The sequence below is a fragment of the Procambarus clarkii genome, chromosome 13 (genome assembly GCF_040958095.1).
Source record: "Procambarus clarkii isolate CNS0578487 chromosome 13, FALCON_Pclarkii_2.0, whole genome shotgun sequence".
In the NCBI taxonomy this organism is placed as follows: Eukaryota; Metazoa; Arthropoda; class Malacostraca; order Decapoda; family Cambaridae; genus Procambarus; species Procambarus clarkii.
In genome coordinates this window covers 15,061,544-15,088,546 of record NC_091162.1, presented here as the reverse complement: position 1 = coordinate 15,088,546, position 27,003 = coordinate 15,061,544, and the positions used below count along the sequence as shown (strand labels likewise).

Genomic DNA, 27,003 nt, shown 5'->3' with positions numbered 1-27,003 from the left:
TGAATAAAATATTTTTTCTATTGAATGTAAATGTCTTCATTTTATTATAAACCAAATCAAGTCGTTTTGTATGGAAGCTTGAAAACGGTGCACCATCATCACCCTGTAAAGGCAGGAATTCAGGAAGAGCCAGGGGAACACAGGTCAAGTCACCCACCTGCTAGTGGTAATTACTAAACACCTTAATTGCTTAAAACAAGCAAAATTTATTTTTATTCCCTGCAAGTGCACAACTGAACATTAACGAGGCCTTCATGCTTTTATTTAATTATACAGCAACAATATATTTCCCAGAATGTGTTCCCAAATTTCAACTTGTGTAACGTTTACTACAACTTTAAAATCTCGCCAGGAAAACCATGAGCCTACTTGGTCTAGCCTACAAAAAAAAAAAAAAAAAAAAAAATCCTCGACAGAGTTCAACTTCAGATACAGCTTACATAAAACATTATAAACCCATGCCAAAATATTGACAATCTTCAGCGCAAGACACCATAATCAGCCTGTCTTCCAATAGTGAAAGAACCTATAGCTGCTGTGAATGGGTTGTACAAAATACAAACTATTGAACCCTAAATGTAAATATTGAACCCTAAAGTAATTACAGATTTGGACTACAGTATTGCAATTCTACAGGACAAAGTGAAAGTAATAATAAACCTAATTTGCCCTCAGCCTAAAACAAAGCAATCCTAGGCATAACATGTGGCATATTAGACCTAATCTAGGAACAGTTAGGTCTGGTTGCCACCTTTCTGTGTGCCCTCTGTTGCAGCAATAGTACAAAGTGGAAAATTTTTAATAGATGCTATAGTCCAGATTCTTTACCACCATCCATTGTAGTTATAGTTATTCAGTTTTGGACGACAGGTTGCCATAATTACAGTACATGTACTGTAAACTTGTGAAGCAAAATAAATTCATGAGCTTTAGTGTGAATCCCACAAAATATTTACACCACAAATTCAAAAGAGAATTTTAAGTAATTGAGAACAATGGCCGGAAATCTACACACAATGGTTGCAGGTAGTCAGGACACAAGGTCAGCAATGACTAGTTAACACACATCTAATGATCACATTATAATGACAAATTGACCAACCAATACATAACCTGTGCAATATTACCTCTACCATAACTATATTAGCAGCCATATACTCATTTCTACTTATTCACCATTTAAAAATGTGGAAACTTTAGCTGTAATGAAGGGGGTCAAAGTATATACTTTGTGTGCGTTATAAGAATTGGCACAGTGTGTCCAAACTTAAATCTGTGCTCTAGCTAGGGAAGATGTGACCTCTGGAGGTCACATCACAAGTTTGTCCTGACTTACCAAGCAAGTGGCAACCAAACATGCTAAATACCCAGTGGGCACAATACCAAAGAGTACTGTAATGTTAATTCAATGCTCAATCAATGCTATAAATGGTAATTCAACGCTGATAACATTAAATTATCATTACTCATGGATACTGTGCCCACTGGGTAGTGGGTCAACTCAATGTACTTGCATATAATTACCAACAGAAATACAGTATTAACATTTAATATTTTATTAGCTTAACATTTACATATATTGGCCCCAAGCACACATTCACACTAATTGCATTTATCACAAAAATAACAACTCTGTTTCATGTCACAATATCTACCAGTATTCTCATGTGCCTAAGAACATGCCTACACACACACACTGGCCACACATACACTGAACCGAGACTCCTAAATAATGGCAAGGATAGATGGAGGAGCAGAAAAGGAGAAACTAGTTGTCAAAGTATATACTGAGCTAATAATCACTTATTTAAATACCTGTATTTCAGTCTCGTGTACGTCTCTTCTGCTTCAACTGGAAATTCTGGGTATTTAAAAATGAAGAATAATCATTTTGTTTACACTTAAATACTTAAGTGAATATCTATAAAAAGGAGTTTTTGCATGTGTACTTATTAATCACGTATTAAAATACATTCATACTAAATCACTGGTAATTCAACACTACTTAACACAGGGAAGTTAATAACTGGCACATTTACTTTCAAAAAGCTGCAGCATTCCTTCAAAGCACACACATTTGGAGTTTCTATACCATCTCTGTGAATTTGTTTCCAATACTTCAGCCACTAGTGCTTTTCACTTCTGCAGCTTGACATTAAATGAATATATTTAGCAGTATGGCATGAGAAGTAAAGCACACCACCACAACTACACATTTCCAATCATCACTGGTACAACGTTTGAGTTGTATACGAGACAATATACCACTCATGTCCCATACCGGGTCTGCAGGAACACACAATTAAAACATCACTTCAACAAAACGCAAAGTGCTCCATTTAGTAGTCAGAAGAGCATGGAACAATAAAAACACTGAAAACATCACAAGAAAAATAGACCTCGAGAATAAAATATACACGGCTTCTTTTCCACAATTTTATCTTTGACCGTAATAATTGCCGTATGTTCCCCAGCCTTGTTGTCCATATCCATAACCGCCTTGCTGGGTGGGGTAACCCCAGCCCTGATAATGTGATGCACCATAACCATGAGTATATCCTTGGTTGTAACCTCCATATCCTGACTGCTGGTATCCCTGGTAATTGGCAACCATTGTTTGATTGGTGTTATTCGTAGTTCCATTCATGGGTCCCGGGCTAGACTTTTCTTGGCTGCTGCGTTTTTCTCGTCTCGATTCAACCCTGTACAAATGAAAAGGCAAAATGTTCCCATCTTTAAATTTTAAAGAAATGTTATTGGCATTTTGAACCAAATGGAACCAGCAGCAACCTGTCAACAAAAATTACTAGCAAGTCTTTTCTTTCAATTTATCGCATGCTATTCTATCAAAGAGCAAGTCACTAGATGTAGAATTTGTCGAAGACAGTCATTTAACGCTAAGAGATAAGATTTATTATTTTCAACAATTTACTCCGGCTTACCATTCAATAAATGAAGATGTTGGATATCTAGTGCTGCTATTGGTAACCAATAAACACAACATTGTTCACAGAAAAATATAAATAGGATTAAAGATAACAATAACCTCACTAGTAAGCTACAGTGCATCTAGGTCACTACACCTTTAAATAAAGTAAAACTTTATATTGACAAGTCCAGTACATCAAAGCACTTACACAGCAATACCACCGCCTGTCACATCTCCCTGCTTGCTGGTGTTGCTAGCTGTATCAATTTCTGCCATAGCAGAGTCCATTTGTCGCATCTCCATCTGAACCTGACGCAGCACCCTCAAACCTTCACTCACACTACAGGAAACCACAAGGTATTAGCACTCGATCTTATGTTACAAAAAAATTTATATATATATTTGCAAGACCATGGATCTGTCCCTCTCATAATAGCAGTTGTAATTTGGTAAACTTTAAAGCAAGCCTGGAGAAAATTAAATTAAAAATATGTGAAAGCTTACCTGCCTATAAAAATGCTAGACAGTGAAGAAAGACTAGTTTACCGACCACTACTTTTAGCAATAAACAGAACAGCAGGTTTAAACTGATCTCAAACTTTTTCACACCAACTTTAAAGTACATTGGGGAAAAATACAGCATAATAATAAATAATAATTATAATAATAAATCAAAATCAACACCTCCATTTTATTTTTATTTGGCAGTTAAAATTTGTTTTCAATATGTATTTTATATCCTAACAGCTTTAGCACTATAAAGGCCCATTAATTCACTTTAAATGCTTGATTACATCTTATGCTTCACAAACATCAACTTTGCAATTCAAAGCCGAATTTCTATCAATGAAAATTTATTGAAACTGTTTAAATCTGTTTAATGGTAAATATGAAAAGGGATTGTATTTACTGTGACGTCCAACATATGCTATAATACCCAAACCGTTTAGATCAGTGGTCTGTGTTAGAACCAGAGACTAGCTAGCCCAGTGTCCCTGTGTTAGAACCAGAGACTAGCTAGCCCAGTGTCCCTGTGTTAGAACCAGAGACTAGCTAGCCCAGTGTCCCTGTGTTAGAACCAGAGACTAGCTAGCCCAGTGTCCCTGTGTTAGAACCAGAGACTAGCTAGCCCAGTGTCCCTGTGTTAGAACCAGAGACTAGCTAGCCCAGTGTCCCTGTGTTAGAACCAGAGACTAGCTAGCCCAGTGTCCCTGTGTTAGAACCAGAGACTAGCTAGCCCAGTGTCCCTGTGTTAGAACCAGAGACTAGCTAGCCCAGTGTCCCTGTGTTAGAACCAGAGACTAGCTAGCCCAGTGTCCCTGTGTTAGAACCAGAGACTAGCTAGCCCAGTGTCCCTGTGTTAGAACCAGAGACTAGCTAGCCCAGTGTCCCTGTGTTAGAACCAGAGACTAGCTAGCCCAGTGTCCCTGTGTTAGAACCAGAGACTAGCTAGCCCAGTGTCCCTGTGTTAGAACCAGAGACTAGCTAGCCCAGTGTCCCTGTGTTAGAACCAGAGACTAGCTAGCCCAGTGTCCCCATGTTAGAACCAGAGACTAGCCCAGTGGCCCCGTGTTAGAAACAAACTAGAAAAGTATCCCCAGTGTTAGAATAGACATTATCAGCAACAATATGTGCACTTCAGAAGCCTGTAATATTCTGCAAACAAGACATTTAAGTTAAAAGATTCCTGATTTACATTACATTTCTGAAAAGCTCAACCTTACCTACTTGCATCCTGACCACATTCAGTCATGAAATGGAAAAGTCTATGAGCAAACATGAGTCTGTTTCCTGGCTGTTGACAATTTTCAACACCTTCCTTCAGAGCTTGAATTGCCTCGTCAAACTTTGGAGGCCGACATATGAGGGCTTGATCCACCAGTGCAAGTAAAACATTTCCATTTTCCTAAACAAGAAAAGATTTGTTACAAATATTGAAGTAAAAACATGAAAAGTAAAACTTCCTGGGAAAAAAGTGACATTCTGAGGGATGCAAAACTGGCTATTAAAATATAAAATTACTACATTTTAAAATATATAATGCATACTTGTAATATGTATACAAACCTTGCATCATGAACAGAGAAAATACTCACTATAAAATATTACAAAAAGTCTAAGTGGAATCAACATGTATGAAATTGTGACAAATCAAAAAATATTACAAGGACGAAATTTTGCTACATATGCAACACAACAAAATGTCATGGATTCAACTTGAGAAAATGAATTTGCCCAGCAAACATGAACAAATTTCATCTTGCAAACATCTGGGGGATAATATATGCTCAAACATCAAATGCCTCAAAACTTGACATAAAAGACTGTAGGGAAGATAGAACACCATGAATGTTCATGTTTTCACACTACATGGAAAACATGGAAACACCGTAAGCATAGCTCATCCTGTAACTACATTTGCATAATTACCTACTTATCAGTAATGCCACTTTCAGCTAAGTTGAAACAACCTTTCAAGAGCAACATTAAAATTAATTCGTACAAGTATATATTCTAGCTTTTGTGTTTTGCAGCAGGCACGAAAGAAAATTGGCCAAATAACCGATATGGTCCAGAAACTGACAGTTTTCCAGTCTAAGCCTGTCTGACACAATCACAAAATTATTCTGCTTGCCAGTCATTACTCAAACAAAAATCCTAACATTCAACATATAACTACTGTCAATGCAGGATGAAATGAATGAAAAAAACGTGTGAAGATTAGAAATAATAAAAGGTAAAATTGGTTATCACGTCTGGACCAATGAAAAGACATTCACACTTCCTGAATACCAGAAATACACCTGGAAATAATTTATAACAATAGAAGATGGATAATTTGTATTTAATTTTGCAGAACAAAGGAATCCAAACAGTACAACATAAGAAACAAGTGGAATGCCTGGTGGTGCATGACGACAAGGTTATGACACCATAAAAATGTTAAAAGAAATCCATTAAAAAATTTAATAAATTAAAAAGCTAAGTAGAAACTCATTGATTTGAATTAATTGGTACAGGACCACATACAAGTTTTACAATAGGATATATAAGGCATTTAAACTGAAAACTTTTTATAAATAATTTAGTTGTGCAAATGACAACTTTTACTAGCACAAACATCGATACCAAAATATAATGGAAATGGCACATTAGGTACAGTTTATTATTTACTGGAAGTTCAGAAAAAATGAGGTCGTGTAAATCAGGCGAAAGCACTAAGCCATTACAACTATACAACACTTGGAAGGGAGGAGGATAAGAATTTAGGATAGGTGCAAAAAGAATACTGGTGCCCAACCACTTGGACAATTGGGACTGGACGCTAACCTGCAAGAAGTGCAACTTGCCTTACTGCCCAGTCCAAGTTCTAGGGCATTGAGGGGGAAAAGGGGGGGAATACTGTGTAATCTGCAACTTGCAAGTTTAATAATGTGTATTTATATACACCAGTAAAAATAAATACAATTTAGATAATTAAATTTACAGTACTAGCACTGAAGGAACAATTCATTAAAATAATTTTTTTTTTAAAGAATGATACTACTTACCTTGTTGTAGTCATGGGCTTCTTTCAGAATTTCTACAGCTTTATCAGGAGCATTGTCAAACTGTGAATGAAAAAATTAATATTGGGCTAAAAGAAGTAAAATTGTTAGTTTGTTACTGGATATTTAAAAAGCTCCTGGGATATTCCAATTTTTTTTTTTAACACGGTTGAAACCTTTTAAAAAATTTTGTACTCCGATAACAAAGATCAGCAGCCATCTAAAAATTCCCCCAAGTCTCACTTTTTTTTATGGAGCAGTGTGGGCCTAGCTTATCAGACCATTTAGAGATCACCTCGGCCAACCACCCATCACTCAAGGGAATAATTGCTCTGTATTGTCACTGTTTGCAAATTACCTGCCAGAAAAGTTTGAAAGTGGTTGGTGTTCTTAATATAGTGATATACTGTAGACCGATCATGTGCACACAGTTCCACTTTTATTAATTTGTATTGAAAAATATATATTACTAAATATGAGGCATGTCAAAAATGTTTATAAAAATTCATACATTCAGCATCAATATTTTGAAACAATATTGAACTCTAGCAAATTAATTTGCAAACATTTTGACACAAAATTATAGGTATAACCCAAAACTTATTACAGAAAACATAAAAAGGAGCATAAACATTTTAGGTGTGGCTCAGCGGGACCTTGAGATGCCTGGAACATTTATGCGGGTATGTGCCAACTGGTCAGAACGTCAAAGTGTTAAAAGGCGCTACAAAATATAGTAACTACTGTAGTCTAAGTGCAATGAATAATTAATCCCCACAAAATTTGCTCTGATTTTGGCCTAAGACAGCTTAGGGAAGACATCTTTAAGGTACCTGAAGGCTGTCAAAATAACGTGCCTCGGCTTTAGAAAGGAGTCGGCAGTCTTAAAATAACTTTCCAGGGATCTTTCCAGATCTAAGGCAAAGGTCGAAGCAAATTTTGAGAGGAAAAATATCCATTTTCTATTACTTTGGAAGCATAAGCTATCAGAAAATAACACTTATTCCTAACAAAAATTGTTACATTGTGTTATAAAAATAAAATAATCCAAAATCATGTTCAAGAGTAGACTTGATTCAAGGCCCCTAAAGCTTCAATGACAAGCAAGCAATGATTCCACCCCCACTTTAAAATAATGTAAATGTGCGCACACATGGGAAGGAGAGTTTATTTAGCAAGACTATTTTAGTAAAATAGTAAACAATTATTTAGCAGCTGGCTACTGTGACGCATTTACACAACAATTAGGTGCCAAGTGCAGTCTTATTTTAATTTGACTACGTAACACAAGAACTTACTAATGTGTGAAATCTTGCTAACTTCAAAGATACATGGGAGTGAGCATTCTTATCTTCTCGCTCTTGACATTGCTGGAGGCAACGAGAAAATACTTCTGTTGCAGCAACCAGGTTGTTTCTCCGGCGCTCAACCCCAGCAGCCTGCATCCAAGCTTCTAAACTGCCTGGTACACGAGTCTGGACATCTTCAAGGATTTCCAGTGAACGGTCACTATTACCTAAGGAAATATTTGGAGTAAATAATGATGTTTGTAAATCTATTAGGCAGGTGACAGCAGATATGTTAATTTGTATGTCGACTACTCGAAGTGGCCTCACCCTATCTGAACAATATATGCAAGTGGCAAGCAGAATGCAATAAGTTACTTGATATTATTTAATCGTTACCAAATATGGCACAAACTAATAAGACTCCAACATTAATAGGGTTCAGTTAGCATCAAACACCCTGAGGTGAACCAGGAAGATATGTACATATTTCTCAACCTGTCAATGAAGAAAGACCTAGCACGTGGGCACCACCTCAGCTATTGTACAGTAAATGGTGCATTTATACCTCCCAACATTATTAACATCTGTTGAAGCAATCTGCAATAAACAATTATAGAATAAAATCTAATATGCTTCCCTAATAGGTAAACAATTGCTCATATATTATGTTAAAATCAGTGTGAAACCTAATCCTCACCTTTTTCCTCTTCAAAGGCTGCCCAAGAGAGATGAGGACGGAACCTTTCTCGAAGGTGGATGACACACGCCCGCTGGTACACTGATCGAATGTCTCCTTCCACTGCTCCCGCTTCTTCCAAATACCGAATATACTGAAAATAAATAAATCTCATGACAACTCCATGCAAGTCATAATTCACGTTCTGGTAATACCACAATACATTATCCAATTACTATTCACAAAACATTTGTATGTTCATTGCTGTTATGGATAATAAACATTCTTGCATCGGTTCTCTAGTGTTCATGTGCGAACATTTTGATACCAAATTTATTGCCTTAACCAAACAAATAACCGAGAAGACGAAATGATTGTAAACCTTTTTGTGTGCTGCTGAATGGCATTTTGTCCTACTGTAGCCAGGTGGATTAAAGCAGTTGTCTTGGAATCACTAGAATGACAAATCAAGTCTACCTCATTGCCCCAAATGAGTTCATCATTGATATTTCATGCCAGTGATTTGTGTGATCTGTTAATTATATATCTTTGAATATACTCGGTAGTTTCCAATGACATTTAATCTTATTTTATATTTTCATATACAAACCTACTAGTTAGCAACTAACCATTATTGACATTTTTTGCAACCAAAAACTTAAAAATGCTTACTACTTCAAAAAGTAGCAAAGTAATCAAGGCTTTCATATAGAAATAAAATGTTAGAAAAAATTACTCTTGGGGGTGGGGGCCACTCAACCCTCAATGTACTGTCAATTTTTTGTTGATCACTTTTGAGCCATTCATTTTGTAATGGTTTATTATGTGACATCGAGTACTAGGATCCTACGGTTATTGTAAATGATGATTTGGTCATTCCCACCAATGTCTGAATCCATGCCTGAACAACATTCCCAGACCATCACAACGGCCTTGCAAGACACTTCCTTTGAGCAGTCACAGACAACTTTTCACGCAAAAGATGCACATTACATTGTATACCTATATAAAGTATTGTTTGTTAATTATGTAGATATTAATCAAATAATTTAATATGAATACTACACTGTTTAGACAAGCATTTCTCAACCTCGGCTCTGTGGATCCCCAAGGTAACTAGGTGTTCCGTAACAAATAGTGACAATAGGCTATTTCTAATTTGTAAATGCATTTGTTATTTTTTTTTTTAAAGACAGAAATGTCTCCTTTCAGTTATCAATGAAATTAATGTTTGCTTTATCTAATGCAATACCTGGAATTACTTCAAGGGTACGCCCTGGGGAGACAATAATGCTCCTCCCTTTATGAATGGCCAATTTAGACTAATAAGTGAAACAATCATCCAAGGTGAACATACGAGTCTTCTCCCTCATTCCACAGTGTTAGCAACCCTAGCATCTGACACAGACACTATGCCCTCCCTCCCATGCACCCACTCCATTTTCAATTGCCTTTTTATCCCCTTCAACTTTCAATTAAATATTATGCAAAACATTTTCATTATTTTTTAATTCTACCAGAAGTATTGATTACAAAATTGAAAGATAAAAATAAATATTTAGCTAATATGTGCATTTTTTATTTACCAAGTAACTTACCCTCATCCAGAATTCCTCGTAAAAGGCACAGGCAATGAGGCACCTCTCAAACAACACCCTTATTCTAGCTGGATTCATATGTTTAATTTCATAATCCAAATAATTTCTCCAAGCAGTTAGTTGGCTCTTTTCCAGAGGCTTGACATGGAAGTAAGGCCTCTTGATAGCATCTTCATAACTCCATAGGGCTTTAACTTCAATCACATTAGCATCATGGATTTTCTGCCGAGCCGCAATGATGTTCTTCTGTAGGGCCTTCGTTTCTTCATCCTAAAACAAAGGCAAACAAAATGTACACCACTAATAATGGCACGTCAGTGAACTTCTCAAATATTGAAGATGGTAACATCCACATGGGTTCTTCACTGAGAAAAATCTGTATTTCTTTATTTAAATATCAGACTTATTCATAACAAAACGGAGATCGAGGCATATGCATTGTCTATGATTTACCATGATTATGGATCTCTTCAAGGCCAATCCTTTCTGTTAAGCTCACTCTACCTGCAATATAGGAAATTATCTTAACTTGAGATAGATAATTTAGCACAATTTTATGTCACTGATATATGACTCTGCATGAATGATTCATAACTATAGTAAAGACTCAACCTCCCATATTTACTTTGGGTAGGAAACTATTGCCATATCACCTTGTGATTGCCATAAGCATCAAATTATCAATCATATATACGAAGCATATTCAATACTCTGAAGGAGTAGACACTCAAGGAAGAATACAAATATGGATATTGCAATGCGTAAACAATCTTAGTACGAGTAACAAATCATACAATGCATCAATCACAACTCGAAACTTTTTGGGATCTATAAATTACACCCAGTGGAGGTATCCAATACTTCTAAGGAAAAGTTAGCTACACATCATTTCAAAGTCAGAACTATGCTACAGAAGATGTACAAATATACTGTACATTATTCTTAACCAGGAGCACATATTGATGTAAAGATATAAATAACTTTATACTTTCATTTGCTTAACCCTCAAACTGCACACTTTTTTTTAAGTCCTTTTCTAGATGCTCATAAAAAAATTATATTGCAAAATATTCATTTCTGATGTTGGAAAAATAACAAATTCTAATTATTTTAGTTTGGCATAGTGAAGGGAAGAAATGTATTCTGACATTTTAATAGATTTCTCCTTTTTATTTTTGCAAGCATCTTCCTGGCCTATAAATCGTTCTTGAAATCGTGTACAGCGTCAACGTTTCTGCACACGGGCATAAGTAGATGGATGATGCACCCGAATTGATGCTAATTTTGTTCTAACAATGCCCAGGAAGATAGCCAAGGCTTTCAAGATTGCGTTCCCAATATGGTAAGCAATTGTCACGGGTCTCTAGTGTAGGATGACAACCACATATTAAGCACAGAATATTAAAGAGGCACATTAAATCATTCACAAACGACAGGAGCACCAAGGAGTTGTCGTTTGAGAATGACAGCAGCAGTTTAAGGGTTAATGCTGGTTCCAGTACTCCAACATTGCCAATGCACAACAAAGGCACATACTGAAGTACCACACACTATCTTTTCAAGAGAACATGCACACATGTCTTAGTTCCTCATTCTTTCCCTTCTTATTCCCTGTTTATTCTATTACCTTGATTTTTAAGATGTCATACTGATGTGGGAGAACCAACTTGGATGAAACCTGCAGATAGGTTGGGTGAAGGGAAAAAATAATGAAGACAGACCAAAAGCCAAACTCAGATCTTAAGATCCAAAATACTAATTACTAATATATCTTTAAATAAAAAATGGATAACATAACTGGACAATTACGCAAGTTCTGCACTGTGTGGAGATTAGCAAAGTGAGCACTTATCATGTTGATTCACAACACTAATAATCATAATGAACAAGGTCCCAATGACCAATTTCCAAGCACTAAGTTATTTTTAGTCAACTTGAGAATAAACATAGCAGAACTCAAAACAAATTAAATTATATTTTTACAATTACAGTATATACACAAGTGGATGGACGTTAATAATTTTAAAATGGTAACCACGTTTAAATTGTTTACTCTGCAATAGCAATTTTATAGTTCTTGTCCTTTCTTACAACATGACTTCCTGCACACCACAGTGGCTCTCAGTGGTGGCAGTAGTTACATGCACTAAAATAAAATACATGAATACAAAAAAATACATAAATACACACATCAGATGGAGAATTACCTGATCAAGATCCAAAAAGTAGAGAATAAGAGCAGTTGGAGAAGACCATAATTGAAAAAGTTAGGAAAGGGAATACAGTGAACACATTGGCAACATATGGGAAGGTCTTGGCAAAGTACAAACTTGGTGGTGTAAAACTGATCAAATGACAAATTATTAAAGACTATTAAACACCCTTCTCCATGTGCTGTGCTTCCGTATGTGACTAATGAAAGAACCAAATGCAATGCATATAAGGTCATGTATTATTTATTAAATAAACACTCAAGTTTTTGTGGGGTAGGGGGGATGATTATTTACTATACCATAAATCTTTAGTTGGGTTAAAAATAAAAAAATAAAAAGTTCTAGAGCTAAGAATTTAGCAATACACCAAAAATTTAATTAAAGATAAATTTTCCCATTATAAAAAAAAATAGAGGTTTTTGAACAACCTATGCCAGCAAACTGATTCATTTTCTATCATCCCTCATAACTTGCCTAGATATTAGTCAATTTTCCCATAAACTGCCAATGCCAGAAAGCAAATTATCGTGTAAACATACCACATTTGTCCCAACATGTTCATCCCCTGGAGCCGCCTCAACACCTGGAGGAGCTTCATCTGGAGTCTCAATGTCTGACCTATTCAGTTCTACCAGCACTTCACGACGTAAACTCAAAAATTCATCTACACCAACAATTTCACTTGGCAAATGCTTCTTCACATGCTCCTGGAACCTATATAAAGAAAAAGAAAAAACTAAATCAATTTTGTTAAAAGGCCCATTGCTGATTAAATGAACAAATGTCCCATTAACATCCTGACTGGCTGAAATTCTTCCTTGGACAAAAATTCATTTTTATGAATTAAAATGTGTTCATATATTGAGTTAAATCTTGAAGCTTATTATTTCAAAACCAACCTACACATTTTAAACTTTTGCAAGCAAATTTGATATAAGGATGAGCAGAAGACTGAAAAAGGGCCAATACAATTGTACAGTATTCTGACTTGCATGTGCACATAGTAAACATTTGTGAAAAACATTGGAAGTGGAATAAATGATTGCCATTTAATTTTTGTATTATAAAGTGCAATACATTATTCCAACTCTTAGTGTTAATGACATCTGTTAATACCACCATGAGTATTTTAAATTTGTTACTATAGTTCAATTTTATATATTTCTGTGAAGATGTTGCTATATATTTACATTAATATATAAACTAAATTGATTGCAATTAAAAAAAAAAACTCAAATTTGTTCAAATTTTTACATGCATCGTACAAAATTAGAGTACTGGACAAGCGCAGTAATTCAGATTCCGTTAACCTGAAACTCACGAGTAATCCAAATGAATTCACTTTTGTTTTAATAGTTTTTTTTGGTGGGGACTCAAATGGGGATTTGGGTTCAAAGGTTATACAGAACGAGAATACCAAAATAATTTGAGTTCAAGTGCTTGACTAACTTCAAGTTACCTGATTTTGTCATCAGGTTACTGAACAACGCTCATAACACATTACATTAAATCAATGTACAAATACCATAAGATAAAGAAATATATATTATAACACGAGTCTCCAAACTATGGCCCCGCAAGAAGATTTTATCTAGCGCACCGCAACTTAAAATACAAATAATAAAATTAATAATTTCCCCTTCATTTTCCTCAACAATGCAGTCGGGCAGATGACACATCCAGTTCCTGTCCACCATGCTCCTTCCCATACAACACCAAGCCTGTGCTTCTCCCCTCATGTCATTCTACACAGTACCACTCCAGTACCAAAATATTTTCTTTCCATTACCGAAAGATTTTCTTTCCTAACATTTTTGCGCTAATGGAAACTTTGACAAATTTGTGCAAGACCATGTCTGGTAGCAGTAGCAGCAATCTACAAGGAAGCACCAAGAAGGAAGAAAGTTAGACTCTCCATTAAAGAAAGAGTGATTAAACTTCATGAAAATGAGAACAAATCAATTATTTGCAAAGCTGAACTGCAGAAAGTCCGTGGTCCACTTACTGCCTATCACCGAGTTTGTAAAATTATTCTACTTGAACATTGCCTCCCACTAAAGCAAACCCAGTGCTACTGAAGCGCTTCTGGAAAATATCTTATACGGTACACAATTACAAGTAGATGGCCGCTAATAAGGCCAAAAAGTTATTTATAATAAACTGAAATGACTTTTTGGGTCAAAGCCAAAATTTGCAATGTATGACATTACACAGCTTCTAGATACTGATTTATTCTAATTTTGCTTCTATTTTTTCATTTATATGTTAACTATATTAATGAAACAAGATACTTCAAAATATACTTGAAAACAAGTGCACTTACTTCTGCCAATGCTGCATATATTTACTGGTCGGCGTTCCTAAAATTCTTTCATATAGTAATGTCACGTTCTTCCACCTCTTGCCGGCACTCTCCCAGGCAATGTAAGATTCCCATAATTTATCTGACCTGGAAACAAGGAAATCGATAGCTGTACTTCATTTACTTTCACTTGGTAAGGAACAGCAGCCCACAAAATTATAAAACAGGTTAAAATACCCATGCTTTTTAAAAGTACAGGACTTTAAACATTTCATCTCTCAATCTGGATGGGAAAAGTATTGACACTAAAATACAAGCCTACATATTCATTGGATAAAACGAATCTTGCAAAGTAATTCTGATGGACAATGAGCCTGATGTTCATCCTGGTTGGTAAATCTCAAAAATAAAGCAGAACCATAAGAACTAAATGCACCTTACTTTGTTTACCTAAATTTCTGCACTTTAAAATCAAATTCAGGGATAAATAAAATGGCACATTATATATTTGCAAAACTTCTTAATGAAATATTTTCTTTCCAACTTTAATGAACTATGCCACAGTCTCCGTGGCATAGTGGTCAAGACGCTCGCTTGACGTTTCGTGAGCACTTTGTCCTGGGTTCATATCCTGGCCGGGGAGGATTTATTGGGCGCAAATCCTTAAACTGTAGCCTCTGTTTAACTCAACAGTAAAATGGGTACTTGGTTGTCAAATGATTCTTCGCGGGGGTCGTATTCCAGGGTACATAGGATTAAGGACTTGCCCAAAACACTACGCGTACTAGTGGCTGTACAAGAATGTAAGAACTCATATATGTATATAAATAAATAATAAAATAAATAAATTAAGAATGCCAAATTTTACCTCAACAATACCTATGATTCTAAGCTAGAAGATTGCTATACCTAACGAACATGCCAAGTAAAAGCCATCAGCCTACCTACATAAGGAATAATTTAATAATGCACAACTAGATATTTTTCTATTGTAGCTGATCAAGGTGTCCCTGGATCCCATACCAGGAGTAATCCACAGTACAAAAATATGAGTATGGTGCAAGCCTACTTCCTAGCATCACTGGTGCCAATTTCTACCCGTGTTGTATAGTTCAACTTCTTAACTTTAACATTGTCCATTTTATGGGAGACAGTGTCAAAGGATTTTTTGCAAATGTAGGAAGTTGCAATCCATCCATCCTCTTCTCATACCAATCTTTGTGATTTGGCAGAAGAGGGGAAGGATGGGCTGATTGCAATTAGATAAGGCATGAATTTTCCTTCCCCCAAATCCTGTTGTCCGAGAAAGTTTAGTCACCTAAGGATATTTCACCGTTATTTCTGTATTAAATAGGAAATAAAATATCATTCAAAAACATTCTTCATCTTTAAAAACAAAAATGTACAGTATTTTTAAAGAAGAAAAATAATTACCTTAGTCTTGATTTAGAATGCAATAGGAAAAACACAGTGCAAAACTGAGAATGTACTTACAAAATGCTGCTCCTGTCAGTCTGAACTACGATTAATTGTTATTTTCGTTAATGTATTGAGGAGCGCGCACACTCTTCCAAGAAGCAAACATCTAGACCGTATTAACAAATTACAGTCTCACATTTTTATGGGCCATTCATCTACTAGAATACATTTAAGCCCACAAGTTAACAAATTTACTATACATGTCACAGCCCTATAATGTACAAGTCCACAAGGGCCGTGACGAGGATTCGAACCTACGTTCCGAGATCATCCCAGACGCTGCCTTAATCGACTGAGCTACAACATGGTCAAAAAGTTAAAACCAGAAGTTGTACCTAACTTACTTGGATCCTGCAGCCTCTCCGAGACACAAACCGGGGTTTTACACAACCCACAAATCTACATACCCTTGTGGATTTGCTCATTTGATACATCACGCTATTGTGATTTCTGTGTGTCCTATAATGTATTATGAAGGAATATTACTGTATACTCACTTGAATTCCAGCCCACAAGTGTCCATTGCTCGCTCAAACTCTTGACGCACGAAGGCTTCATCGTCGGGAAACTGCGTAGTAATATACTCCATGTAATGGAGCCACAAGTCAACACTCAGCCGGATCGCATCCAACCCTCGATTAAATACCTGTTGCCATCAAACAGAAAGGAGAGGTAAGTATGCATCACCAATGATTTGATGACTGACTCTCTGGCCTACTCTGCTGACACCAAAGAGAGGATCCTGTATATCCATAACCCAAAACAAAAATAAATTACACTTTGGATATCCTTAAAAATTTATAGCAAAATTTGCTGCAGTAAAAAGATTACAAGATCCCCAACCAGAGTTTATAGACACCAGGAAGTCATGCCTTCTAAATGTATCATCAATTCAACAGAGTGTCGGCATATAGTTCATCATCTGACCCAGTCCCACACGGATAGGCAAGAAGCACTCAACAGGGTTCCATTAGGCATACCAGAAGTTATACCTTCTTCATCCCATATTTTGTGTGTTTCAAAGTAAAAATGTGCATAATAATTACATGACAGGGAGGTTATCAAGAGGTGAAAGGGTTTTCCCCTCTAAACGTGTTCTGCTGATGCACCTCGAGGAACCCTGATAGTGGTGCCAGTGGGTAGTGAGGGCCGGTATATTGAGGGAGTACCTACTGTTGTTACCCTGGGGCGCTGCACCGCTACTCTGCGTGAAGACACCAAGATGACTGATTGAGAGAGGGACGCGACACCCCTGCCGCTTCGCCAGATAACGCCAAGAGTAAATTAAGTGCACAAAAAACCTCACACACACAGTGCAGCAATCCTCAACACAATGTTTGCAGCTCTGTTTTATTCCATTGTACACATGTAAAAGCAGTCACAAATATACCCAATACATATATCAATTTATAACAAACGAAAACAGTTTATGTGCAGTAAGTTATAAAACTACAACAGCAGTATTTGTATTCCAAACACATTCAAGACAAACCCTTTCTCTGTATTTTCTCTGAAATAAAATATGCACTTGGTTAATATTTATTGGTAAATAATATATATCCCAATGAACCCAAGCATGCAAACATTTTCCTCCATTACAGTTGTTTTCCATCATTTAGTTTGGATTCAGAAGGCTATAGCAATACCTACCATAAAAGTCACTGTAAGAGAAACAAGTTATAACTGTGTTCATTTTTAACATCACATCATCATCATCATTATTGCTGCTTCAGTTGCTAGAAGTTGGACTCACCTTGCAGGTGGTTTCTTTAGTGCCTTTGCGTCGTTCTAAGTCTGCGTATTTCTTCCAGTAGCCGTAGCAATATGGATAACGTTCAAAAAATCCATCATAGGCTTCTCTACCAGATTCCAAATCACTCTGAAAATTTCAGAAAAAGGGTTTAGCAAGCAGTGGGATACCCTTCACAGCCCAACTTTCCGAATAACATCAGTGGCGTATGAGAGGCTGGCTAACATCAGAACTGCCTTCAGAAATCTGTGTACGGAATCTTTCAAAACCTTGTATACCACATGCGTAAGACCAATCCTGGAGTAAGCAACCCCAGCACCTTGTCAAGCACAAGATGAAGCTGGAAAAAGTTCAGAGGCATGCCACTAGGCTAGTCCCAGAACTAAGAGGCACAAGTTACAATGAAAGGCTGCATGAACTGCACCTCACATCGCAGGAACACAGAAGAGCTCAAGGAGACATGATCACGACATACAAAATCTTCAGGGGGAATTGAAAGGGTAGACAAGGAGGGATTATTTAACACGGGTGGTACACGCACATGGGGACACAGGTGGAAGCTGAGAACCCAAATGAGCCACAGACATTAGAAAGAACTTTCAGTGTCAGTAGTTAATAAATGGAATGCACTGGGAAGTGATGTGGTGGTGGCTGACTCCATACATCGTTTCAAATATAGATATGATAGAGCTCGAGAAGCTCAGGAATCTGTACACCAGAAGAATGACTGTTGAGGTGGGACCAAAGAGCTGAAGCTCAAACCCCACAAGCACACCTAGGCGAGTACACTCTGGCCTGAAGCTAGGCTATGAATGTTTGCAAGCTGTAAGCCCAGTCACCACAACTCGGCTTATCCAGACTTGCAGACTTGCCATTCCCTACAAGACCTTTACCTTTATTCTTGCATAATATATCTTATATTATAGCTGGCTGGAAAGTCTTATGTTGTCTTATAAGTCTTATAAATATCAACCTCTTATGTTGATATTTTCAAAACCATGCCAATGGCTCCAATCTTTTTCCTCAACTGTATCCAAAGGTCTCATCTTTTCCCGCAATTTAATACTTGTGAAAAATAGACCCAATAATTTAATTTTGTATGTAGAAATTAGTAAATAGTGTACCTTATTAGTAAATAGTGTACCTTATTAGTAAATAGTGTACCTTATTAGTAAATATTGTACCTTATCTCCATCCCAAAGAATTACTTTTGCATTTTACAAGGCAGTTCCTGGAATTTTCCCCACATTACCAGTCCTATAATACAGTAGTTTTAAAAAATAATATTTTTAGTCCAAATATACATTGCTTCAAAAGAGGAAACAAGCATAGAACAGCATTATAGACAGACTGTAGTACTATCATTGATGTAGCATACCTTGGTTAAATGGATTTTAAAAACATTTTCCAGCCTCGCCTACATTTTTACCTATCAGTGACTAGAGAGCAAAATTTGGCTCTTGTACCCTACTCTGTCTATTGGTACGTGGTGCTTTTAATTTCTTTTCATTCTGTTCAAGTTCTTCATCTAATACTGTAGCTCAAACTGCACAGGGGAAGTATTCATTTACATCAGATTAATTTGTGCTTTCTACCTTCCACTCCAAGTACTTGTATCTTATTTTCTCGCATTTGGAAAATGTTGTCTATGGCCACCTTGTCATAACCCCCCAGTTTTATGTCCATGTTTTTATCTTTTATATATCATCAGCTGCTATATATGACATAGCAGCTGAAAATACAGGCCCTTTCTTGCTTCCTTTCCCACCTCCCCAGCATCATTGCCTTACACTTGTTGGGAATTAACTATAGCAGCCATTTCTCTGACCCTTCTTGTAGCTTATTTAGGTCTTCCTGCAGTAGTCTATAAGCCTACTCACTATTTTTGCTACTATCTACTGCAAATATTTTGTGGAAAAAAGATGGTGAGGGGGAGAAAAGAGGGGGGGGCAGCTGAAGAGGGAATCAGAGGAAGGGGGAGGAGAGCAAGGGAGAAATCTATTGAGAAAAAACTAAAGAAAAATAATTGTAACACGTTATAATTTATTATTCTATACAAGTAGTAATAAACACAATCTATTTTGTCAATACATTACTGAACAGTGAAGCCCCTCTGGTCAGATGCTGAATCATGGCCTAAATCTAACACGTTTTAAATCAGCTTCAATGCTGCCAGATTCACACACGCACTTCTTAAAAAAACTGGAGTCTAACATTAAATACCAAACACTTCAATCTACACCAACCATGAGCCATAACATTTATTATTATTGGTCATTTCTATTCTAACCTAACCAACTTTCCTTGAATCTTCATATAATTCCATTAATATTACATATATATATTTAACATTTTTTTACAGTATTATTTGTAAGAAAAATAAAAAGCAATTGTAATTACTTAAATTGATAGTTTTTGTTCGAAGTTTGGTCTTGGAAAAGCCACTGAGCATATTTAAAAAACAAAAAAAAAAAAAAACATTGAATTTGGTTTTAAAGTTAGCGGTTTTCGTTCTGTAAAATATGGGCCCTTTTTTTCTTTAAAATTAGGTATCCAGGCTAAGGCATGGGAAATGTTAGATGTGGTTAAATCTCTTCAGACAGGTTCTCATGGTAGTTGTCCTTCACATGACAGATTGAATTAAAATTTCTCTTTGTGAAACCAGCCCATAGAGCTTTGAAAATATTATAGTATGAATGGTAACATGTACTCTTAATATGGCTCTAATCACTTTTTTTTAATGATTTTCACCCATGAATGCAACATTGCAAGAAACAGTTGGGGCCTTGAGAAAGCCATGGAGCGTATTTAAAACCAAATTTTATGGTTTGTTTTCCTTTTGAGAAAGCAAGCTTTTCATTCACTTAGGTATGGCCCTGCTACCTTTTGAAAATGTATTTTGAGGCTGGGAATGTGAGAAATAAACTAGATGTGGTTCTTATTTTTTTTTTACAGATATGTTCACTTGTTAGATACATAGCCTATAACCTATGTAACCTATAACCTATGTTATAGGTCGAAATTAAAATTTCATCAAGTGAAATTAACCCACAGGCACGGGAAACTAGTCCTGGAGGCATCGCTGGTTTGCAACAAATCCCTCACTGCAATTAATTGGGGCTGGTTCTGTAGTTTATTGAATTAAGGTTGCACTGAATGTAATATGATATCCACCTCTCATCCCATCCCATCTAATGCTAACTTTATTAGTACATCAATTGTGATATGAAGGATGTGGGGCAGGTGTTGGTGCACACTTCTACTCTCCTCAGGACAAAGTGAAGAGGTAACTTCCTCAACTGGTTATATGGTTTGTTAAGGATAACAGATTATGTACTATCTACTAACTATGCAAAGATAAAACTGTTGGCTGCAAATTCCCTTCACTATTTGCCTAGTTCTCAAAGAAAATTATATTTGCAACTGAATTTAATCATTTTTATTACATCTTGGTGCAACTGACTTTGAATTTTCTTCACTTCACCATGTGCAGCTACCCTGACATTTGATTGTATTTACAATGAGCAAAAGATTTAGAAGATTTTAGGTTTACCCCTCAAAACATCAACACCTTGCTAACAATGTTATCTACTTGAACAGATTACACATGTAGGAACAAGACTACTTACTCAAACCTGCCATCCAAATAATTTTACATGAACTTATGAGAAAGAGAGAGATGTAGAAAGGATATAGCTAGTTCTCAAGAGTTTAATTTCATGCATTTGTTTTCATTAGCAAGACACTTATTCCATATACACATTAAGAAAACTTAAAGAATACTGTACTGCCCCTTGCACTTACCACTTGATCAATGTGTTGCAACAACAATGTCCATGCCTGGAAGTCATTTGGATTATCATGAACATTTCTCCATAACTTGTCTACCTCATTCGAGCGTTTCTTACTTGAAGGCTCATCTTCTGAAAGACATGTACTTGCTGGCCGCTTTAACATAGACCCTTCACCTCCATCTTCCTCCTCCTCCTCCTTTAGGCAAACCTGAAATTTAATGGCACATTTAAAAACAAAGAAACTATCATTGTTCACAATTAGTTAACAACAATATTAACCCTAGCCCACAATTTTCTGATCAACCTAAAATGTTTAAAATTTCCTTGAAGGCTATGGCAACATGGCATCTGCTCATTTATAAATTGTGAATGATAGCGGGGAAAGACAACTGCTAATTCAAAGGCAGCATTGCTAACCAAAAATAAGTGCACTAACAGACATTATAGACAATTATCACAAATTCATAGTAATGTTTCATGCTTACTTCTGCTTCATCCGAAAATGGCTCTGTTGATTCCCCATCCAATATCTCATCTTTAATCATCTCACTTAGAAGGGGAGATGAGGGCATCTCCATTTCAGTCTGGCCTTCCATTTATTTGATGTAGTATGTTACTGAAAAATAAAAAATATTCAAACAACAAGTTTATGAATATTAGGCAATTGTCTAAAATGTTCAGAATCAAAACACTGTACATCAAACTAAATTTATCTTTCATACTGTACAAACCATTGATCGTATAAATATTTAATGAGCATATAAATTTGGTATTTACATTCTTACCATTAGCACAAGTACTGTAATAATTTCAGATTTCTACAATTAGTGGTTGCAAATCTACAAAGGCCAACCAAGTGTTGCATGGTACTGCATCAAACCTTATATAGGGGTTACCACTTCTGGTTACATTGGCATGGCCTTTAGCCTTGGCAATGAGAACCCTGTAGAGATTTCAATGGAGCCTTGTATGGATCATCCATATGCACTTTTACACTGATGCGTAACATTTGATTTCAGCAACCGATTGCCAGGTAACTAAAAACCACAATCAACCTTCACAGTCTCTTGACAAGAACAAAGTCTTAATTTTGAGGCTTAGTGATTGGCTTCTTATATAACATGCAGCAGCTTATTTTTACAAATACTGTACAGTACTGCACAAAAATAAATTCAAATATTGCATTAATACAAAATTTAAGAAACTTACAGTGTATTAAATATTACAACAATCAATTATCGATTGCTAGAAATGCCTGCATTTCTCTGCTAAAATAAATGGACCTGTACCAATCCTGCAAGTTAGTCATGAGTTTCTGGTGTCTTGAGGGATACAACAAGGTGACACCTTGTATGATTTAGCAAAAATCATCTTACCTTTCTAGCAATTTATCATAATTTAACCAAAAACAGCCAAAAGAACGCGAGCCACGCAAGTCCCAATTTTTTTTAACTTGGGAAAACAATAAATCCTTCACCTGATGTAGATTTTGAGCTATCAGTAAAAATGGTAAGAGAACAGGAATGTGTACCGAAATGTTCCAGGAAATGTGGCTTTAACCCTCTTGATGTGATGGGCAGAAGCACTTCCATGACGAAAATTCGTCACTAGCTACCAAAAGCAAGTTATAAGAATGTAAGAATAAAGGTAACTGCAGAGGGCCTATTGGGTCATACGAGGTAGTTCCTATTTATAACCACACAATCTTCACTAAATTGGGTGGTTATCAAATGCCTCTTAAAGAAATACAGTACTCGACTACCTTCTAGGTTAATAGAGCATGCAAACCAGCCTTATCACTCCTCTAAATATTCAGTATTTATTGAAACCAAGGGAAATCCAGATACCATACATGCACCAATTACAAATTCAAGATTTTATTTTTACATTATAAATTTTAATGCAATTTTAATACAAACCTATATTCAAGTACATTTTCTATTACTGTGCTAGTATCACCACATCAATTGTAGCACAAATAATAAAAATGATAAAAATCTCACTGCAATGGAAGGTCACAGAACTAACTGATCACAATAACCAAGACTTCACTACTGTATATATTCTGTAATCTAGTTCAACTACAGAATACAAATGTATTTCTAGTAAACATATTTTAGATACAGTATACATTTTCATTCAAGTGGTTTTACTTTTAACATAAAAATCAAACTTCTACTTTAACTGGTTGGCATTTTAGCAAATTCTAAAATGCTTTTGTATAAAAAGGGACAAAATATTATTGTATTTATAATATCCATAAACACCACACTTAAAATTATATATAAAGTAAATTTTGTAAATATGTCAAGCTGAAGTGAACTGCGCTGCACGGAATATGTTAAATAACCACATCACATGGGGGTGCACAATTCCATTTAACACTAGACATATAGGGGACGTTGGAAAGGACTAATAATTACAGTATAGCTGGGGCGAGAACCGAGCCTTGCCAGCTGTCATGTGCAGTCTGTAATTGTAGTCAAATTGTCCCACAATAGACCCTGATGTGCTACTTCCTATGACTACCAATCTACTCCACTTCTCTCCTACTCTCTTCACCCCTTCCTTCCCCCTCACCTTTTACATGCACACACAGTACTTGTGCATGTGTTCAAAAGGGCATTATAATAACTTTCAAGTGAAAGATAAGGAAGATTATCAATCCTGCTATACTGTATATAGAACAGGATACATTTACAAGTTGACAAAACAAAAATGAAATTATATGAATACAGTATTTGTCTTCAAATTTTACTGCACAAACTAGGCATAACTGAAACATAGCTCGAGATACTGTACATATATTTTAAATACTACAAAGTACACTACTGTATGAGCTACTGTATGATTTATCTGAAGCCTGCTGAACAGAATATTTGGGTTATCAGGCCACAATCGTGTCCAGATAATTTTCTGGAAAACTTTGCCATATCCGGACAGAAATCCAGATAACCAGAGATTAGGTTGTGTAAATTTACAAGACCTACACATTTCAAGATCTACAGTATCAAACAAGAATAACTACAAGATAAGCTGAAGTTTGTTTTAAATATATTTTTGATTTACAGTGTGAGGGAAATTTGAATTATGTTGGTTGTGGTTCAAAGAATTGGGAATATGGTCATTTTTGGATTTCCCCAGTAAGAATTCTGGTTATCGGGATGTCTGGCTTATCCGGCGAGGGGTTTTTCCCATATTCTCAGTACAAGTGAGTTTAGACAGTACACATTTTTTGAAGGAGAGCAATGCACCACAAGATTGTCACATGAATCCCAAATAATCATACAATTATGTATGATTAATAATTTCAAGATTATTAATACACTTGCAGGTATAGTATGTGCATTCCCCAGCAGGTGGATATTCCACCAAAACTAACACATGAGGGGAAACAAAACAGGATATCAAAGCAACATATGCAAGACTGGTTAATGTAAGGCTGCCCATCAGTCATCTTAAGGAAGGCTCCAAGATAATTTACACTACATAAGGCAAGACCAATACCAAATGGGTCATCTTACAATTTTACGTAGTTGTGGACAGGAAACTTGTTTGGCTTATGGTCCCTTCTACGTCAAATACTGGTGGCCGGCCCCAAGATACTATCCACAACAGTTGGTTAACTGCATTAGTAAACTATTTACTACTAGGTGAGCAGAGGTGTCGGGTAAAAGATGTGCCCAGCCATTTGAGTCCCGCCCAGGGATCGAACTTCTTGGTCACAAGCCAAGGAGGCAAGGATATAGACCACTGTGCCACAGTAGTCTACATCCACTGTAGACCAGGATGCAACCCTTAATGTACATTTCCAGGGTATCTATTTACTGCAATGTGAAAAGCAGCAACAGGTGCAAGGAAACACACCCTATATGTCTATCCCAGGAAATGAACCCGGGACCTTACCTTGTGAGCCGATAACAGTTACCACTACACCACACAGCCCATTATAAAGTGCTCCCCAGAAAAATAAATAATTATTTTGTATTAAAACTGCAGTGCAAAATATAATAGCTTTCATATTAAAAAGGTAATATTTACTCAAGAGGCAAAATACTTTCTCTTTCACCAAACAGCATATATTGGTACTGTAACAGCTGTTTTTAAATTTCAAGATACAAATGGCAGATACTCCGACAATCTTAATCTTAGCCTGGTTTATGGGAAGTACAAACAGCCAGGATGGATCTAACAAGTTTCTTGTGGCGGGAATTCCTTTGTAAACCATCTGGTGTACCAGTGAGGTGCACGAGAGCCCTCAGCAGTGGTTCCTGGAGCAGTGGGCGCCTCTACTCACAAACCTCACACTATTATATAAACCACAAACACCGCTCTCACTTCACTACCCGGTTTATGCCTCTACAGATAAACCTTCACGTCTATATTATACACAATAAGCTTTAGGGAAAATTTGACTGTTATCGATGATTTTAGTATCAAATACCTTCCCAAGTGGAGCTAGGCGCCACGGCTCTCCCGGCCACACCAACACTCAGCCAATGTGGTGACCTCGGCCACACAAACACATCAACCAGCCCACCATCGCCGCCTACAATGGCTGTCTGGTCCTCCCAGGACGGGTTTTACCTCTCTCTCATCCCCGTCGGGGCCTCCACACCTCTTCCCCACCTCACAATAAAGGCGCTGAAACACTAACTATACCCACCTCGAGAAAAGGATCAGCTGGATTACCTAGGTGTGGGTTAAGACACAGCTTTTCCGTCCACCAAGCGGTTAATGCTTCTCTTCTACGAAAATGGCGTCGTCTCTGGGGCAACGAGCCTACATCACCCTATTATTATAAAACAAATTGCAAGTAGGAAAGGTAAACTCGATTGTAATATTTGAATTATCATTTAATCAAATAAATAGCATTAATTGAATTCATATAAAATGCCTATGTCCAATTGTAGTAAAATTATTGAGAAGCTTTTATCCCCTAACCTACAGACGTAGTGTTGGTATAAAGTTCATTATTTTACGCAGTTGTGGAAATTGATGTATTTTCTCACCTGGTAACTTCGTATTATATTTTTGTATTATTATTAACAAGCTTAGGTCTACAGAAATTTGCTGCTACCCTATCATATATGAAAGATTACACAGTGTATTCTCTTGTAACTCTCTCTTGTAACTCTTGTGTAGATCAACAACTAGATATTCCCATCTCATATTTTAAAAGTGCCTCTAACTTTAAAGTTTTTCTTCATAAAATCATCAAACATGTGAATAGTATTCTGTATGGTAAAAAATAAATATAAATAGATAAATGTATATATTTAACTATACTGACTATACATGACTATTACTTGCCCGAAACGCATTGCTTAATAGTGGCTTTAGGCATTGTATGTACTAGCTCTATCTTTATATCAATCCATTAATGTAACATCACTTGTATGTATGTACCTTACCTGAATAAACA

General features: G+C 36.3%; 1 protein-coding gene across 6 annotated transcripts; it reads right to left on the bottom strand.

Moving 5' to 3' along the window:
* Positions 1–11: 11 nt before the first annotated feature.
* Prp39 (pre-mRNA processing factor 39) lies at positions 12–26,378 on the bottom strand. Of its 6 annotated transcripts, none has more exons than XM_045740530.2 (15): positions 26,245–26,378; positions 22,064–22,194; positions 21,589–21,786; positions 17,788–17,913; positions 16,532–16,680; positions 14,577–14,702; positions 12,793–12,967; positions 11,668–11,718; positions 10,041–10,310; positions 8,464–8,596; positions 7,776–7,993; positions 6,481–6,540; positions 4,654–4,835; positions 3,138–3,269; positions 12–2,702 (listed from the first exon to the last, which is right to left on the bottom strand). In XM_045740530.2, the coding sequence occupies exons 2-15, from the start codon at positions 22,172–22,174 to the stop codon at positions 2,438–2,440; spliced, it is 2,196 nt and encodes a 731-aa protein (XP_045596486.1). In that variant the 5' UTR covers positions 22,175–22,194; positions 26,245–26,378; the 3' UTR covers positions 12–2,437. The 6 variants fall into 6 exon arrangements, with proteins under 6 accessions (XP_045596486.1, XP_045596487.1, XP_045596488.1 ...); XM_045740531.2 differs by having other exon boundaries at positions 26,271–26,352; XM_045740532.2 differs by lacking the exon at positions 26,245–26,378 and adding an exon at positions 26,023–26,194.
* Positions 26,379–27,003: the final 625 nt, after the last annotated feature.

What these genes read in the sequence shown, in the direction of transcription:
- Prp39 (XM_045740530.2), bottom strand. Translation starts at nt 22,174, where the DNA reads ATGGAAGGCCAGACTGAAATGGAGATGCCCTCATCTCCCCTTCTAAGT. An exon ending in TGCAACACATTGATCAAGTG is followed by an intron (nt 17,914 to 21,588) that starts GTAAGTGCAAGG and finishes TGAAATTTTCAG; the next exon opens with AGTGATTTGGAATCTGGTAG. An exon ending in TATATGCAGCATTGGCAGAA is followed by an intron (nt 12,968 to 14,576) that starts GTAAGTGCACTT and finishes TTCTTTATATAG; the next exon opens with GTTCCAGGAGCATGTGAAGA.